The following is a 20,035-nucleotide window of genomic DNA, read 5'->3' on the forward strand; positions in this document are numbered from 1 at the left end:
CTGCATTTAAGTGTCTAGATAGTAAACAAGGGAAGCTTTGAAAAGATACTTTTGTTGCTACGTTGGAGGAAAATGCTTGTATAAATTTATTTAATAATTAAGAAGTAAAATAGCTGTTTCTTCTCCTTTTAGGCTAGTCAATTGAAGCAGTGGGAGTGGAGAAAGAACAAAGAAATCTGTAATTTGTGATCAATTAGTTGTAAATACCACTGCACTCAGACAAGCCTCCGATTTCTTACAAAGATCTTTTTTCTTGTTCTGGGTTCGAAATAAGGTTTGCTCCATAGATAATAATACATCTAGTGGTAATTCGACAAATACCTAGGGAAAACTTTTAATAATTCTTGTGCAAACCGTATCGGCTTATTTTTAAGCCCTGAAAAGTCTCTTACATCCAGTGACTGCTGGCTTCACCACGAGACTTAGAACCGCCCCATCCTGACTGCACCTGTCTTCCCCTCCCCGCCACCCCCCCCCCCCCCAGCTCCCGAAGTTTCCTTTCTGGAGGGTGAAGGCAGCATTCCTCCGAGGGTGGATTCTTCAACGCTTTTCCCGGCTGCCCGTCTCCACGTGACAGCCCCTAACACCTGTACCGCCTCCAGCTCACAGCGCCCCCATCCCCTACGCCAGGTAGCGACCTGGCCGAGCTTCCCCTCCCCCTGGAGGTCACGATCCCGGTGCGAGTCTCGCTCGGGCCGGCAGGGGAGGGGCTGAGCAACGGCCACCGCAGCAGCCTGAGCCCTGGCAGCCTGATTATCACATGACTCAACGGCGGCGGTAGCCGTGGCAGCAGCCGCGGCGGCTCTGCGGGCTTGCCGGGTGGGCTCAGTTCCGCGCACGCCGGAGCCGAGCGAAGGGGGTGGGGAAGGGACCTGCTGCCGCTGCAGCCGCCTGGGCGCTCCCGGAGCCTGCGGTGACTCCCCCGGCCGGCCCGCTCCATGCCGGTCCGTTGCGGAAGTGTAGCGGGGGGAGGCGGCGGCGGCCGCGGTACGGAGCACGAGAGGCCGGGGCTCGGCCCCCTGCAGCACTAGGCTCCGGGAGCCGCGCACGGCGCGTCCCAGCGGCCCGACTCCCGGTGCGCCTGGCGCCCACCGCAGCCTGCATGCCCCGCGCTGCGCCTCGCCCGGCCCCCGCCGCCTCCTGCTCGCACCGCTGCAGCCGGGAGCCGGAGTAATATGCTCACTCGAGTGAAATCTGCCGTGGCCAATTTCATGGGCGGCATCATGGCTGGCAGCTCAGGCTCCGAGCACGGCGGCGGCGGCTGCGGAGGCTCGGACCTACCCCTGCGTTTCCCCTACGGGCGGCCAGAGTTCCTGGGGCTGTCTCAGGACGAGGTGGAGTGCAGCGCCGACCACATCGCCCGCCCTATCCTCATCCTCAAGGAGACTCGGCGGCTGCCCTGGGCCACTGGCTACGCAGAGTGAGTGCAGCGACACCGGCGGCGCCCCTGCTGTCCTCGCGGCCCTTCCCCGCACGGTTCCAGCCCTCTCCTCTCCCTGCCTCTCGGCCCCGGGGCTCTCCACTAGCTGCCGGCGTCCAGGCCTAGGCGGGGAGCTCTTTACTTAAACTGGCCGTTTCCCTCTTTCCCCCACTCCCCTCTTCCCCCAACCCAAGGACGCGGCGTCTCCAGCCCCGGTATGGGTGGTGAAGGGGTGGGTGGCAGCGCTGGACCGTGGGAAAGCTAAGGTGAGACCGGTCTGTGAATCTGGGGGCTGTGTCAGTCGCGGGGGAAAAAAAAAAACGACAGAAAAGCTCCGATGAAGTTTGAAACACATTAGGAAAATCTGCTGTCTGTACCCCCACGCTCCTAAAATATCGTTGCGCCCCCGCGTGATGAGTTTGTGGGGTGGCGGCTTAGAGGAGATGTCACTGCGCCTGGGAACTTGTGTCCGATCCCAGGAGGTGGCCGCGTCCGAGTACTGGTTGTACATTTCCGAAGGTCTCAGTTTCTCTGACTTCAGTTCGCGAGTTCCTTCGCTTCTCCTTTAGCAGGTAGTAAAATGCTGCACGTTCCGTTAATGCCAGTACTGTTTCCCTCAGCCCTTGGGGAGGGGGAAACTTATTCCAACTGTCTAATATAGCATTTTGCTAATCCGCTTTGGTGATTTAAGCTTGCGTTTCAGAAACCGACTGAGTTAGGTTGACGACCTGGAGTGGAACCGGGAAAAGAGAGGAGGAGGATTGTATTGCTCTCCCTCCCCTCCCAGCCTCCCCGCTCCATGGCCACTTTTCCATTGATTATTAATAACGATCTTATGAATGGTAAGATGAGTAACGTCTTCCCTTCTGTCTACTCTCTCAGCTTTATGAAACTAGAAAACTAGAAAGGGGACATCTAGACTAGAATTCGGGGTTATTAATGAACCGGGGGTTGCAAAGTGCACGCAAAACCTGCTGCCTGGCACACCTGTGCCTTTTCCTTTAACCCCATCCGCTCAATAATTTTGGCCCTCCCCTACCCGTGCACGGCCTCGCTCGTTGATTGGTTCCTCCGGAAACCAATCAGCTTTTCCAACGCCTGGGCGCCTGGATGCTGACCCTGTTCTGTTGGCCCGGATACCCCGGGGCAGGCTTGGTTCGCGGCGCTGCGGGTTCCGGTGGGAGAGACGGCTTGGAAGCCGCTCTGCTTAGTATCTCTAATTCTCCTTTCCTTCTCCCATCATCCTATAAACGCACTTCTCCATGGGCTGAAATAGAAAACATGTGTAAATGGGGCCAGACGATTGGAGTGTGAAAGTGAAGAGGCAGAGATGCGCTTGATGGGAGATCAGACAGTATAAATTAACACATCAGAAAAGACAAACACGGAAGAGAACGTTGTGGGTGGGAAAGGTACAAAATAACATTGTAACTTCCAAGGGAAAGCCAAAGCAAAAATAAACACCTGTGTAAGGAAAGACCTAAAGGGGGAAAAAGTGCCTGCCAAACATACCAAATACTGTTTCTTGACTGAAATAAAAACGTTGTTTAAAAGCCCATTTGGACCCTTTACGAGACAGAAAGCAACTTGGAGGCATATCCTGTCCTATAATTATGTAGATGGGGGCCTTTATGCCTACCAAACACCTGACTGCCAAACACCAGTGATCTGTCCCCACTCCAGTGAGTTTCCCTGAGCGAGGGCACCTGTCAGAGGGCGAGGAGAAAAAAGCAGGCAATGGTGAGAAAGTTATGAGAGAAGATAATCAAACACTGAAGGTGGAAACCGTTTAGACATAGTAAAAGGAAAGCCTCAGATAAGCATGAAGGAAAGGAAAGAATTTCAGAATGTTTTCATGGCTGTGGTAGGCACTGGACGCAATGAGACAAGCAGGAGAGTGCTTCGAGGGCTCCCCCATCCTCTCTGGAGTTTTCTTATCCCTAGAAAGTTTATTTTTTTCCTAGAATAAAACAGAGATACTCAACTTGAAGGCTAGGAAGGCCATTGTAAAATGTTACAGTGTTAGAGTTAGTGGCAAAGTAATACATGTGAGAGAATTCAAGCAAAGACATATTAAAAAAAAAAAAAAAGTCAGCTTCTCTTCACCAGCACTCGCTCACTTGATAGGAGTAATGAGGGTTCAATGTTTGGGTGATATTTGCCTTTCAGACTTCTTCGGATGCCCCCATAACTACATACCATGCATTTCTTTTTTCTTCTCAAAAGAGACTCATACTAAGCATGTTAGTGTAGTATTTTAACAAAACCCTATGTCATTGACAGTATTCATAAGTCAACACAAAATTACCTCATTCTTCTTAAATATGTACTATTAGGAGTAGCTAACATAGTTAATGCTTACTCTTTGGTGCTTATACTGTTTTATATCATCTGATTCTCACAACAGCCCTCTGAGGTAGGCACTATCATTTCCACGTTATCGTTGAGAATACAGAGGCACTAAGTGATGAAGCAACTTGCCCAAGGTCATACGACTTCAGTCAAGCCTGTGTGTGAACCCAGGCAGTCTGACTCCAGAGCTCACAACACCAAACTTGTTCTCGCCTGTGGATTAAATTATGATGCATTCATCTGTACACCTTTTGGTGATTGAGTTGATGTTGATGACTGACCCTTTGAAATGGTAGAAAAATTAAGGTGAAATGGTCTAATCTTTTGACACTGTTAATCCCTTTCAAGAAGAGAGACAGAGAGACTCTATAGGCTATAGAACTAGAGAATTAGCTGTAAGCAATCCGCTGCTAGACTTAAGGATACGGAAACTGGAGATGCTTGTTGATTTCAGTACTCATTGGTATTGTCCTAGACGGAATTTCCCGGCTCTTTAAAAGCTTCCTATTACAGCTGAAAAGTTTAGCCACTTGGTTAAGGGGTATTTGCAAGATTGTAAAGCCCTGTATCAAATCATTCTAAAAACATGCATTAGCAAGTTTTAAGTTTGGCTTTGAAATCAGTGACTGAGCCTGTCTGATCTGCTCATTTGATAAAGTCCTTGGGGAGCCACAGTCTGACCCAGAGACCATGCGGCAGCTACTTCCTTTCTCTTAAATACCACCCAAGTGGAGGTTGGTTCGTTTTTGTAATGGGTTAGGAACCCATTATTCTCTTTTTACCTGTTTGCCCTATTTTTATCCTACTGATGAACAGTTGGTCTTAGAAATGCCAGCAGATATGGAAGTTGTTCCTGAAACTGCAGAGTAGAGAATGCCAAAGAATGTGCTGTGGTTTTGAGCAACAGTATTCTGTATGTTAACACATCATATTGAGGGTTTTTTTAATCAGTGACATATTTCTTTACTTGTACAGAAAGAATACATAAGTATAGCTAATTTTACTTAGATATAGCTATAACCATAAATTATTTTTTTCCTATTTCTTATGAAAGTACCCCAGATGTAAGTATGAACAAAAAGCTACTTTGAGAGCATCAGTTAAAGGTACACCATACAAGTATATGTCTCAGAGTTCAAAATTATGAAATTTTGGATGAAATAACCTTATTTAAATCTAGCAAACAGCCTACAGTATTTGGATTTGTTTTGGACTCAGCAGGCTGTCTCCTAAATCATTGGCACTAATTGCTTATTACCAATAAATGACATGAGTTGGCTGGGCGGTAGTGATGACAGAAAAACCACTATTTCTTTCTTGCCCCAAAGCTCAGAAATCCCCTGAGCTTTCTCTTTCCCTTCTAACCGTCCTGGCACACCTGCCCCTCTTTCTGATCCGTCTTTGCAGAACTCCTGCTTGGAAACTTCCTGTTTGACTTTTGCAACTGAAAAAAACTTGAGGTTCTCTATTCTTACTGTGTAAGGACAAAAAGAAGTGGGTGAGGCTATTTGCAGATGAGTTAGAAGTCCAAAGTAGCCTGAGATATGTCAGCTACCTTTCTGGTAACTTGCAAAAGGTATAAATTTCCTATTTTAAAGCAAACAGTTAAGTGTTCCTTCATGTTTCAGATGTAAAATATAAAGAAATCATCCCACCCTAGGTGGAGCGCCTGGGGATGTCTCTTTTCTTAGGAAGCTACATCAGCTTCTTTCAAGGACTGGTGATGCTTCAGGCAAACAGTTTAACTATGCAGGGGGGTGTTTACTGTATGTTTCAGTCCCAGTTTAGGTAGACATCATCATCTCTGATATGACCCCACTATACAGTGCTTTTCAATAACTTAAGGTTATAGCAGTACTAGTTGAAAATTTAAAACTGCATACTGGAATTGTTTTCTAAAAACACATAATGTTCAAGAAAGTTGTTTTTAATTCTCAGTGTTTGGCAGAAGTAAACTCCGGTGCCTTTATAGTTCTATGATTTGCCTAATTTAAAGGGAGGATTGATTAGCCTGTCCCCTTTAATTTATACTATGGTTTTTCAGGAAATAATCATCTGCTTCCATTATATTTCTCTCAATTGATGAAATCATTGCACTCCTACTATGTGTTCAGCATTGGTCCCATGCTGGGTTCATAATATAATAAGACATAGTCATTATCCTCAAGAAAATTGTATAGCATAATCTTTCCCCCTTTTGTACCTTTCTTTGAAATTAAAGTGAAATAGGCTATTAAGGTTCAAAGGGACCACCAGCACCAGGAGTTTTGATTTTAATGTCTTAATGCTGCTGGGCAATTTTGAATCTCAGTATTTGGAGCCTTTAAGTCACATTAGGGAAGCAAACTTATTTTTTCCAACCAGCTTGTGATTAACTTTGTACCAGAAGGCTCAAGACCTTGCTGCTGTTAGAGAGAGAGAGAAAAAAAAATATATATATATATATATATTTTTTTTTTTTTTCTCTGACACTTTTTACAATGCTGGGGAAGACTTTACTCAGGTCTGTTGCAATATAGGACAACAATCCAGTTTAACTCCCAATACTGCATCCACAGCCAAAGAGCAGAGTATGAGGGGTCAGTGGAATGGAAAGTTACTCAGCAGAGACATTAAACTAAACTAAACTGACCTAGCAGGATTCTTGCTGAAAACAGACCAAAGACTTAGACATCGAAGGTGGGGAATGAGGAATCTGAGCAGATATCAAATTTGGGGGATTTTTGCTTTCCTGACTTAACAGGATTCTTGCTTAGAGAACAGGATTGGGACCAATGTTGTAGCCTAGTAGAGAAGAGAGACCTGACTAAAGTTGGTGGAGGAGAGAATCTTTGTCATCCTTGCAGATGGTGGAGAAGGGGAAAAGAGTGAGTGACACTGCATTTATTTAACCATGCTTTTCATTCTGATTTATCCGCATTACTTCTGTGACATTCCATAATTGACTGTGTTTCCTACTGACCATGTACGGATAGCAGATGCCCTGAAGCAGGATTGAACCTAATTGTATAGTGTAAATGTTATGGCAGAGAGTTGAGGAGCCTTTCCCATGTTTGTGTGTGTGTGTGTGTGTGTGTGTGTGTCTGTGTGTCTGTGTTTTTAAGATAAGTGGTTTTTCACTAGCTTTCCAATTTGATACTACAGTCAATACTTTGCAAATTATTAGCTTAAGAACGGTACAGTATATTATTTGTTTGGCTCATCTCCTGTATACCAAATAGTGATGGCAACATCCCTATGTATACTTTATTAGAGGCATTACAAATTGCTAAATGCGATAGTCATTTGTTGAGCTAGTCGTGCGTGCAGGTTCTGTACTAAGCACTTTACATTTAAGGATTTAATGAGATGAATGCAACGTAGGTAAGTGATTTGTGCAAAGTCACAAAGCTTTTTAAGTGGCAAATCTTGGATTCGTATCTAGTTCATATCCACCAAACTACCTTTGGTGGTTTTGTATTGTTTCTAATGAAATACTTAAAACATTTTTAACCATAAAATACTCATTATCGGTAATTCAGATAATGTAGACTCATAAAAGGTATGAAGAACAGAGTGAAAATTGTTTGTAAATTCATTAGCTGCTGTTAATATTTTAGATTAGGTCTTTCATATTTTTTATACAGGTTTTTTTAAAAATAAAAGATAGTCATATGTTTATATGTCTTTTAAAATTCTCCTTCATTTAAGAATATACGTTGGATTCCTCTAACGTATATTCTTTTTTTCTTTTCTTTTTTTTTTTTTTTTTTCGAGACAGAGTCTTGCTCTGTCACCCAGGCTGGAGTACAGTGGCATGATCTCAGCTCACTGCAACCTCTGCCTCCCAGGTTCAAGCAATTCTCCTTCCTCAGCCTCCCAACTAGCTGGGACTACAGGCACATGCCACCACACCTGACTAATTTCTTTTGTATTTTAGTAGAGATGGGGTTTCACTGTGTTGTCCAGGCTAGTGTGGAACTCCTGAGCTCAGGCAATCTGCCTGCCTCAGCCTCCCCAAAGAGCTAGGAATACATGCATAGCCACCGCGCCCAGACCAACATATATGTTGACTGCCTAATATTCCATTGAAGGGCTTCTCATTTGTGAATCTCCCATTGAACATTTAGATTTACTTTTAGGCTTTTGGCGAATATCTTTATTTTTTTTTCAGCTTGTCCATTTGTTTCCTTATGATTAATTTCTAGACATGAAAAGCTTTGTTAGAAGCTATGCACATTCACAATTGTGATAACATATCAGATTGGTTGTATCAGTTCACACTGCAGTCAGCAGTGTCTACTACTTTAGTATTAAGCTTTTAGTATTTGTCAGTGATCTGATAGATGAAATATACTTCATTGTAATCTGTGTTTGATTATTGAAGAAAATGAATAAACATATATATACTTATGGATATTAGCCATGTAAATATCTTTTTATGGTTTTCCTGTTATTCATTTTTCTGTTGAGATAATATTTCATATTTATAAGAGCTCCTTATATTTTAAGGCTGTTAACCCTTGGCCTATTATGTTACAATACTTTTTTCTAACATGTTCATTTTTTAACTTTTTTTTTCTTTGCAATGCAAAATTTAATATTTGGGTGGTCATACCTAATCTCTTATGGCCTCTATTTCATATCAGGCTTAGAACATTTAAAGTTCTGTATCAACCATCCTACTCCTTTTTTCTACTTACTATTCTTGGTTGCCAAGTCATAGAAATGCCTTTGAGTTAACTTTGGGGTAGGGAGGGAAGGAAATGATTATGGAGAAGATACCAACTGTTTTTACAAAACCCAAGTATAGGAATAACTTGAATTTTACAAGGTATTGGAACCCTGAACTAGAAAGTCATCCAGGAACAAAGTAGCCATTCTTTCAGTCTTTTGCCATGGCACGGGTAACTTCTCCATGCCACCAACAAGCAACGAGACCACATCAACTGCTGCCTCAGTTAATTTGAATTTTGGGAAAAGAGACTCCAATTGGTTCAGTTTGTGTCAGATGTCCACCTTTGACATAGGTGATCATAAATATGGCTGCCAGGGCCCACCCCTGAGAAAGGGCAGTTCTTTTAAAAAGGAGGTGGTTTGGTAGTTAGGGGCTGGGCAGATAGTTCAGAAGATTCTACTACCATAGATAACTCAGTCAACAAACATTTGAGAACCTTATTTGTTACAGGCACTTATTAGAAGACAGATGAAATGACCAAATAGACGAATGTGTCAACAGACAAATAGTGTTTGTTCCTGAATGTACCTGCTGCCCCGTCTTGGAGCCCTTGGGCAGCTGTCTATGCTAGGAATTCATAACTGCCCCAAAGACACCATAGAAGGGATAAAGACTCAGGCAAGCTTTGGAACTAAATGTGGCTTGAAGGTTTGTCCCAACAAACATGTACTACACGTTAGTATAAGATGATGTAGCTCTTCAGCCACAGGGGTATAAACCTGGCTAGTGTGATGTAGCAGAGCTCTGCTCATTGTTGTTTTTTGAGATAGTCTTGTTCTGTCGCCCAGGTTGGAGTTCAGTGGCACAATCTTGGCTCACTGCAACATCTGCCTCCCTAGTTCCAGCGATTTTCATGCCTCAGTCTCTCGAGTAGCTGTGACCACAGGCACGCGCCACCACACCTGGCTAATTTTTGTATTTTTAGTAGGGATGGGTTTTTGTCATGTTGCCCAGGCTGGTCTCCAACTCCTGGCCTAAGTGATCCGCCCACCTTGGCCTCCCAAAGTGCTGGAATTGCAGGTGTGAGCCACTGTGCCCTACCTGCTCACTGTAATTTTTATTTCTTTTCCTCATCTCATTTGTCTAGACAGGTAAGGTAATGAGAGACGTATTTGATAAATGGATGTTTATTTTATACAACAAAAGTTCAACTTCCATAGTTTCCCTTTTTTTAATTGGTCTAAGATATTTACCATTTTCCCTTTATTAGACATGGTTTTAATTTAATATTTATATTATTATAATATATACATCTATTTATATTTTATATTATTATATAATATATATAAATTTTACATTAATAATACATTATAAATATTACATTATAAATCGTAATATGTGCAGGCTTACTGAATGCATTTTCTTTTTTTGAGACACAGTTGAGTCTTGCTCTGTCACCCAGGCTGGAGTGTAGTAGCATGATCTTAGTTCAGTACAGCCTCTGCCTCCCAGGTTCTAGCAATTCTTGTGCCTCTACCTCCCTAGTAGCTGGGACCACAGGTACTCGCCACCACACCTGGCTAAGTCTTGTATTTTTAGTAGAGATGGGGTTTTGCATGTTGGCCAGGCTGCTCTTGAACTCCAGGGCTCAAGCAGTCCACCCACCTTTGCCTCCCAAAGTGTTGGGAGTACAGGCTTGAGCCACCACACCTGGCTAATTGCACATCTTGAACCAGTTGAAGTCTCACGTCTTATAGTCTGCTACTTGGATCATTATCAAATATATCTTTGGTTTCCCTGAATATTAGAAGCTTACCAAAAAAATGTATTCTGTTTTTTCAGAATATTCTGCCTAAAATTCTGTGCTAGCCATTTGGCTATGAGAAACACTTAGAAAAAAAATAAGACCAGTGGAGATAATCTGGAACGTGGTAAATTTGCATCTCCTTATGCACTTGTATTATGTCACTAGTTAGCTATGTTTGTGCAAGCGTGGTTGAAGGACTAGCATCAAAATTCAGAAACTGAGTTCTGTAAGAAATTCACTTCAAATGCTGAGCAGGACAGTGTTTATGTTCCAGAAGACCAATGGCAGCACTGAAAACTCGGCTATGTGGATGATTCTTACAAGGGGCTTCCATCCCTCTGTGTGTAACCTGGGATTTGTTCCTTGGATAAGTAATACCACCTGTAATTAAGTGAGTCACCTTTTTGACCCTTGAGTTGGTGAACTCCCCACAGTTGTCAAGCTGGCTACTGCCCCACTGAATCCTACTTTGGGCCTCAGTTTCTTCCTGCAAAATGGGGTCATTGAACTACATTGGTAATTCCCAGAATTTTTATTTTGTAACCTTTTATCGTTTCAGAAATATTGACAAGACTGACATGAGGTTATTAAGTTTTTATTTTGCTAAGTGTGGACATAATCAGATCTGTCATCTACCATCACCAGTGTTTCATGAAATAAAAGATTTTTAAAACCAGAAGCATAGAGGCATATAATCTCAGCAGAAGAACAGTTTTTAAATCAAATACTTTTTAGGCTGGGAGAGGTGGCTCACACCTATAATCCCAGCACACTGGGGGCTGAGGTAGGAGGATCACCTGAGGTCAGGAGTTTGAGACCTGCCTAACCAACATGGAGAAACCCCTGCCTCTACTAAAAATACAAAATTAGCCGGGCATGGTGGCACGCACCTGTAATCCCAGGTACTCAGGAGGCTGAGGCAGGAGAATTCCTGGGACCTGGAAGGTAGAGATTGCAGTGAGCCAGGATCACACCATTGTACTCTGGCCTAGGCAACAATAGTGAAACTCGGTCTCAAAAAAACAGACAAAAACAAATACTTTTAGTTTTATGAAAATGCTATGATGTTGTTTCTATTTTTCTAATTTTTCATGGACCCATAAAACCATGTATTTTACCTGCTCTGGAGGATTGCCAATGCCCTTTGCTGTTCAAAACTCTGAGTTCCTGGGGTTACACCAGGAAGAGGTTTTTCACAATGGGGCCTGCTGCCTCCTTTATTGTGATTATGACTCGAATTTTTTTTTCTCCAGCACTTTATTATGAAAATTCTAAAACACGCAGAAAAGTCAAACCATTGTAGACTTAACACCCATATGCCCACCATCTAGATTCTGTGATTGACATTTTGGTAGATTTGCTTTGTCATTTACCTGCCTGTGCACCCATTTCTCTGCCCATGCATCAGTCCACTCTTATTTCTAAGTGTGTGTTTCCTTTGGTGTAGTGGCCTTAATTTATGCTATTAAGTTGTTTTCCTTAGAAAATTAAAAAATTAGTTTGAATGACTTTGACATCCTCAGTTGAGAAAAGCATTAGCAGTTGGGTCCTTAAGCGTGGGAGGGGCCACCTTAGACTTGAGTTTTATAACATTGGCCCCCTGCAAAGGCTCACTCAGTTGATAAGCTTCTCATAACTTAGCATCCACATAGTTGAGCTTCACATGAGGTCAAATTTAAAAGTATCACTTTGCTATGCTCCCGCTTAATTAAATTAGGAAATCTGTCTAAAACTTGAGTCACTCCTCTTTTCAGTCGGCGGCCAGGCGGGTGAATGCTATCTGACGAGCACTCTTTAATAAAGACTTCAGAATGTGTTACCTGAAAGGTGCTCGTGATGAATCAAGACTCCACTGTGTTTTCCACACCTCTGAAGTAGATACTGTCCACTAGACGGCTTAGGAAAGCAAAGTACCTGCTCAGCTGCTCTTTTTCCGGTGTGGTCAGATCAGCTGGGCCCTCTGGAACATGAATCCATAGTGCTTACGTTGTTATACTAGTTCTGACTTCATTTTCTCTAAATGGCAGCAAAATTTAACTGCCTAGCTGTATTTTCTTTCTGTGAACTTTATGCTCTCATATTTAGGAGAAAGAGTAAGAGAATACCAACTTACATCCCTATAGGTCTGCTTGATTATTAAGACCCTGCTTTGGAATGCTTAAATGTAAGCATCTGTTATCTATATTCAATAAAAGAGGAAAATGAACCCCAGAGAGAGATCAAGTTACTTTAGAATCACAGGCTATCCCATGATCCAGGTAACCATCACTGAATCATGAAACCTGACCATTCATTGTGTGAAATTATAAAAAAAAAAAAAAAAAAAGACATCCTATCCCCATAAACAAAATGCCACATAAGGAAATTAAAAGCATTTTGTTACTCAAAGGTAATGTCCAAGAGGCTTTACATTGAATAAAGGCATGTTGGCACATCAAGTTTTGAATAAAAGGATGCATTTAACAGTACTTTAAAAAAGTTCTATTGGTGTAGTAGTTTCAAAATTATACTTCCTTAGTTTATGTGCATTTCTAAGTATAACAGTCCAAACCTTGTCGAAATTACTGTGCTTTTGGACTACAATTGCTATTTTAAAATGTTTTTGGAAAGCCCATACGTTTTAAAAAATAATCTGTACATTTTATGTAGTGATGTTTCTTTTTTCTAAAGTTAGTAAATACAGCATGTGTTTTAACGTCAGTAGCTGCTTAGAAGTAAGGAAATGTACTTAGGAATTCTGAATAATGGGGCTCAAACCGTGAAGTTTTATGTGAGTCCCCTTTAAAACTTAATTTGGGAGATGTGTTACCTAAGTTTTTCTTTACTTAAGCAGAGTCAGGTTGTTTGTTTGCTTGTTTGTTTTAGAGGTGGTGTCTTGCTGTGCTGCCCTGGCTGGAGTGCAGTAGCTGTTCACAGGCACGGTCCTATCACCCTATGGGCTCAAGTGATCTTCCCACCTGAGCCTCCCAGGTATCTGGGATTGCAAGTGGGCACCACCACTTGGTCTTCAGAGTCAAGTTTTAATGGGAATTTTGCAAGTAAGTGAATTTTAGGGCCAAGAAGTGTGGTAGCATTCAGCATAGCATGTGTGTCATTGTCCTTGGCAGTGTGGGCTCTTAGTGTGGCCATCTGGGGTGTATGCATCTGCATTCCTGGCTTTCACAAGCCAGGGGGAATGGAGCCTTGCTAGATGCATGGTGTAATTAATCATCCCAGGGATGTGGGCACACAGAAAGATCAATTACTTGCCCAGCTGAGAGGACCAAAGTGGCTAGTGTGCTCTACCGTCCTTTCAGGGAGTTGACAAATAGACATTGAAGCTCTTAAAAAAGGGTGCCTCGCTGAGCACAGTGGCTCATGCCTGTAATCCCACCCAGCACTTTGGGAGGCCGTGGTGGGCAGATCATGAGGTCAGGCATTTGAGACCAACCTGACCAATATGGTGAAACCCTATGTCTACTGAAAATCCAAAAATTAGCGGTGTGTTGGTGTGCACCTGTCATCCCAGCTACTCAGGAGGCTGAGGCAGGAGAATCTCTTGAACCCAGGAGGCAGAGGTTGCAGTGAGATCATGCCACTGCACTCTAGCCTGAGGGACAGGACTGAGACTCTGTCTCAAAAAAAATAAAAAAATAAAATGGTGCCTCTTTACCACGTGATCCTTTTTATGTAAGTATAGGAAGAAAAAAATCCTTTGATAAATTTTTTGAAAATAAAACTGTGTCCTGGCATGGTGCCTCATGCCTGTAATCTTAGCACTCTGGGAGACCATAGAGGGTGGATCACCTGAAGTCAGGGGTTTAAGACCAGCCTGGCCCAACATGGCAAAAACCTGTCTCTACTAAAAATACAAAAATTAGCTGGGCATGGTAGCAGGTGCCTATAATCCCAGCTACTCAGGAGTCTGAGGCAGGAGAATCGCTTGAACCTGGGGGGCAGGGGCGGAGGTTGCAGTGAGCTGAGATCGCAGCCCTTCACTCCAGCCTGGGCAACAGTGAGACTCCATCTCAACAAAAGTAAATAAATAAATAAATAAAAATGCTATAGATTTTTGAGTTTCTATATTTAAGTGGTCTGCTATGGTGTACTAACAGTCATTATATGCTTTTCCGAAAAGGTGAATGTTGACACATTATGTTTAGGACACATAGCTGGTAAAAATAAAAGATGGAGTGAATATTTATTCAATAGGAAGCAAATTGTAAGCTAGTGACTATGAACAGCCCATAAGAGGGTGTCAGTGGAAGCAGAAATGGGAAACCAAACTGGCAGTAATAAAGAGCTCTATTCAGAGTTTTTTCTTTTTTGAGGCCAGGGACCATGGCTCATGCCTGTAATCCCAGCACTTTGGGAGGCCAACGCAGGTGGATCGCTTGAGGCCAGGAGTTCAAGACCAGCCTGAGCAACATAGCAAGACCCAGTCTACACACACACACACACACACACACACACACACACACTCTCTCTCTCTCTCTCTCTCTCTCTCTCTCTCTCTCTCTCTCTCTCTCTCTCTCTCTCTTTCTCTGTCTCTGTCTCTCTCACTCAGGTGTGGTGGTGCACACCTGTGGTCCCAGCTACTTGGGAGGCTGAGGTGGGAGTATCACCTGAACCAGGGAAGTCAAGACTGCATTGAGCCATGATCACAGTACTGTGTTCCAGCTCAGGTGACAGAGTGAGACCTTGTTTCAAAAACCAAAAAAAAAGCAATTTTAAAAAGGTATTTTTGTAATATAAAAGGGGTCGTAGCTACAATATTTTGTTATAAATTAGTAACCTATGAGGATGGACTCAAAAAGATATGTTTGGGAAAAACAGTAATTTATCAGCCTTCTAGGACAGTGTTTGCCCATAAGGTTTGGTTTGGAATGGAGCCAGTCAGATTAGATGTCCTCTTAGCCTCTCTTGCTGTGATTATTAACAATGGGGCTGTGGCACCGAGCATCATGCTGCTCTGTTGTTAGAACCAGGTGTCCAGAGCTGGAATGGTGACTTAGTGCAGCAGCAAATGGGAAGAAGAGAAGAATTGGCAGCTCGGACTACAGCAGCTGGTGTTTGTTTATTTATTTTCTTATCTTGGTGCTCAGATGAGAATCACATGGGCCCATACTTGAAGTCCTGCCTGTTTTCCTCTCCATTCCCCCACCCCCCATCATCAATTTAGGGCTGACAGAGGGCACCTGGCCACACTGCCTTGTTGCCCCTTGCACACCACGTGAAGCCCTGCTACCTCCCTTGCCATCCTCAGAGGGACCACCAGATGCGATTTATCTGGTTCTGGGTTCCATGAGGACTTGTGCTGTAAATTCCTCAAGTCCTGGTTCCCAACCTTCTCACCATCATAGGCCCTTTCATTATTATTTTCTTGGATGAATTCCTTGTGAAGGATTTTGTCCAGAAAGCTGTATTAAATAAGCAGTAATTTTCTCCTATTAAAAAAAAATTAACCAGAGACATCATATCCCCTAATCAGCACGAAGTTATGGTGATAATCACATTGAACTGATAACATTTCCGCCAAAAGCAAAGGAATAACCTTTGTTAACCTTGAGTACTTCTTGTCCACAATGTCATCAGCTTCCCGCCACCGCCCACCCCCCCCATATTTAAAATAGGTTAGATCTCCTATTGCTTCCTTCCCAGATCTTTAAGGAGCCTACACCACAAGCTGGGACTCTGCGCACAGGTTTGGATTTTGTATCACCTGAGTTACCAGTAAGCTATGCTCAGATGAGTGTCAAGATCACTTTGTTTGGGTTTCAGATGTGTAGCACCTTCCTCAGGCACCTTATTTTAATGTCCCTGATGTCCTCTTTCTTGTTGGAAAACTGTCTTTTAATCATTTTATTTTCTTGCCTTCCAAAGTACTGCAAGTTGTCCAAGATGCCCGATGCATGTCAGCTGCAAATTTAATTAAACTCGTGCTGAGAATATTATTTTTCTAGCAGAGTTTGACCCTTTGGCAAAAGTTTCTCTTGTAAAAATTTCTGTCTCCACTGACTGTGGATGAGAAGAACCTAAAATTATCTTTAGATGTTTGCTTACCTGTCAAAGTAGAGGAAGGCATTGGTTAGTCAAGAACTTAGAATTTTTTCTTTTCTCATTACAGAATTGGTATGTGTTCAATGCATGTACTTTCAAATTCTCCTAAGAACTAAGAATGTAAACCATCTGTATATTCTATCACCTGTAATTAGCTTCAGTTGGTAATTTGTATGCCTCTATTAGTACATACCTGTTTTCAAACTGGGATAATTCTACATACTGATTAGCTTTTTCACTTCAAATGGAGTCACTACCTTCCCACATAAAGATTTTACTCCATCATTTTTTAACAGCTGTGTTATATTCTACTTAGGGTAACACATTTTTTTTCCTTGATGTTAGCCAAGTTTTTACTATTGAAAACAGTCCTAGGATGAACCTCCTTGTAGATGAATCTTTGCTAAACCATAATTTGTAAAACAACATATTTTTTTCTGAGAAAGATGCTCAAAAGAGATTTTGCAGTATTTCTCATGACATTATTTAATAGTTAGAAAAGATCAATATTTAGATTGAAAATTGTTTTGGGAAATGTTAGTTATATACTTTACTGTACCAAAGTAGTGTTTTGGTGAGCTGGACATACTGATTGAAAAGCATTATTGCCTCATTTTAGTATTTAGGTTTAAATTGTCCTCTCTTTGGTATCGTTATCATGCATTTTACTGTATGCTTCACATGTGTTAAAGGCAAAAGATACAGAGGTTTTAACCTTGGGAGGATTACACTTTTCTTGGGAAAATAAATTAATGAGAAGTTAAGAACCCATGCACCGCATGGCAGAATTAGCATGGTGCTGGGTAACGTAAAGGAGCCCCTTGCGGTAGTCTTGGCTCTTTCCCTGTCTGTCTGTGGCCTCAGCAAGCAGCCTCACGTTTTAGGTCCTCCGTTTGCATAATCATGAAGTTAGGTCATTGACTTAGCTATTCCCAGCTCTACAGTGCTGTGGGAGTAAGTAAGCATCAGAACAGAAGTTGGGTACTTCTTAATTTTTACTGACTTTTAAATAGGCTACTTGTGTGTATTTCATTAAAAATGAACACTTTTTCACCTGCCCTGTATGCTTTATCTAAACTAAAATCTCTGAATATGCATTTTAACCAAAAGTGGAAGTGGATTGAAAATCTAATTACATTTGATTTTATGAAACAAATGTCTAAATCTAACAGCATGGAAAACCAACTATGGTATAGTGGAAACTAATGCCCTGGCTTAGAGGGTAGTATCCTGCTTTCCCACCCTTTTATAGCATGAAGGATGAGCACCAAGCACAGGTTATTACTGTCTCCAGAAAAAAATCAAAAAATAAAAATAAACTTTAATAGTCTATCCTGAATTAAAACAGACTGCATTTTTAGGCTTTTCCCCCCTAATTGTTTTAAAGTAGTGTGATGTGTTACTAAATTGTCCAGAAAGGATGATTTGAAGTATTTGTCTAGAAGGATATGCTTCAAAACCTTATCAGTGAAGCAAACAAAATCACAGTGGCGATGACAAACTTTTACTTCCACTTTGAGCTGTCCATTTTGAGGCATGGGTCTGTTACTGCCAAATTATCATTTGTACGGTCTGTAAATACCTAACTAGGGTCTACTAAAAGTTGAAAAAATGTAAAATGGAAAGCTCTTTCTGATCCTTCCCGGAAGAAAGGGAATGAAGATCACAACTAGATTTGAATTCAGCCTTTCCAGTTAGCCCCAAGTTGTCTGTAGGTGGGTGACCTGAGGACATCTACGTGGCTGTTAGAATTGTGCTGTCACTTGGCACAGAGCTAATGTTCTCCCACTTTGGCAGTTAAATTGCCGCAGAAAGCAGCTGCACTTGATGTAATTTTAATCAATACCTTGTACTTATATGTGGCCCTGCAGCCACGTGTCATTGTAGTGCTCTCAGCATCTCTGACCTGAGTAAAGGACGCAGAGGCTTGCTTGAGGTTTGGTTTTGAAAATTCGCATAAGTCAAATTATATGTTAAAAGCACTGGGAAGCTTGCTGTATGACCTATGTCAGTGCAAGACATTTTCATAATGTTCAGAATGCTACTGTTAATCAGTACTGGTTCTTTGTAAGTTGAACTTTCACATGCTGCTTTTTTTTTTTAATTAGAGAGGAACTAGTGGTCTGTCCATTTCAAATGTTAAGCGACCGACAGCTATCATCAGTAATTCCTTGAAGGTCATCAGGGTTAAGTGGCTAAGGATGAATGACTGGGACTTTGCCTACATCAGCTTCCTCCCTAATGTGCTTTTGAATATTCTTGTAGGATTGATTTATTACTTTTCAGTAACTCCATTTATACCAGAACTGCTTCAGCATCCATTTCTATGGTAGAGATCTTCTGATTTAAGTAGAATTCATTTAAAATGCTATGCTCAAGTAATTTTTTTTTTCCACAAAAAGAGCATACTCTTGATGTATGGATGTAAATACATATCTTTTCCTGAGGTATATTTATTCTTACTATGTCTCAAAGCAGTGATTTACCTCATCAGTAAAGCCAATTTTGCAGCTCCGTTAGGAATCTAGTTTATTCTATTCAGTAAATATCACTGGTTAGGTACTTAAAGACTTGAAGATGAGCCATCTCTACTTTATTTCATACAACATTCATGCTTTTCAGACTACATTACGAGAGAGATGCCAAAACAGAGGATGTTTAGATTGTGTTATTAGACGGTTTATTAAAATTGTTATTAAAGAAAATAATGCATGATCAACAATGCCCATATTCAGCAAGCCATATTAGTTACAAGTAACACTTAAGACTATTTCAGCTAGGTTGGCAGAAAACCGTTAACTTAGTTTTCAATCATCTAACATTTATTAAATCTCCCCATGGAGTGTAAGGAAGGCTCTGAAGGTTAAAAAATGTATTTTTTATTTTCAAGGGGTTCACAAGTTAGCGGGGGAGTTACTGTGTGTATAACTGTAACATAGTAAACTACTGTGATGAAGGAATTGATCAAATGTGATGGGAACCCAGCAAATGGGCACAGGCTGGTTAATTCTAAGTTTGGAGATAATGGGAAGGGGTGAGCAAAGCAAACTGTTCGAACCCTGGAGGAGCATGTGTTGTGTAGAGGAGGCACATGAGGGAGACAGCAGCATGAGGAAGGTCGTGGCCATATGAAAGCAGCTATTTCTGGGAATTAGAAAAATCTTTTGTGACTATTTGTAGGCTAGTCAAAACCCCACATGGAGCCTCAACCAACCACATGACACTAGACATATAATGATTCTCCCTTGTTACTGAAAGAGCGGGTGCTGGTAGCATTAGACTGCTCTTCAGGGCTTCCAGGCATGTCCTCTGGAGCTTCCTCATAGGATTGGTGCTTCCCTTCAAGATGGTGGATGAAATCACGTCTGAATAATGCCTCTGTATTTAGGACTCTTGCTGGGCTACTCTTGTGTACACCTGTATGCTGTGTATCCAGGATTGAAGGAGAAGTGGGAGGGACTTTGTTTCTCAGGCAAAACCTGCTGGGATTTGGCATGGATGGAGATCCCAGGTCAATTCACTAAGGACCACAATTTTTGCTACAGAAAAGGTAATAATGAGGCATGTGTTCCCTCATTTGCTGGTTGAATCACTTGGATATTTCCTGTAAAAATTCTGCTACAGCTGTGCCCACAGCCCTCTGACCATTCCTGATTGAACCACCCAGGGAGTAGAGCCAGTGCTGGAGCAGACAGCAGAACTCCTCAAGGTCCCACATGAGGCAAAGGGCTGAAGATGCGGCAGGCACTCACCACATTTG

At 42.1% G+C, this 20,035-nt stretch overlaps 1 protein-coding gene across 3 annotated transcripts in view; it reads left to right on the top strand.

Annotated features, from left to right (window-relative positions):
- Positions 1-758: 758 nt before the first annotated feature.
- Positions 759-20,035, top strand: part of PPM1H (protein phosphatase, Mg2+/Mn2+ dependent 1H) — a 299,883-nt gene continuing 280,606 nt past the window's right edge. For 2 of the 3 annotated variants that reach the window (XM_002752683.6, XM_035256216.3), the window contains exon 1: positions 759-1,420. In XM_002752683.6, coding sequence (XP_002752729.1) covers positions 1,176-1,420 — 245 coding nt within the window. In that variant the 5' untranslated portion in view covers positions 759-1,175. Of the gene's footprint in view, positions 1,421-1,865; positions 1,993-20,035 lie in introns of those variants that run through there. The other variant, XM_078336206.1, reaches the window with a different exon arrangement.

The sequence above is a fragment of the Callithrix jacchus genome, chromosome 9, assembly GCF_049354715.1.
Source record: "Callithrix jacchus isolate 240 chromosome 9, calJac240_pri, whole genome shotgun sequence".
Taxonomy (NCBI): Eukaryota; Metazoa; Chordata; class Mammalia; order Primates; family Cebidae; genus Callithrix; species Callithrix jacchus.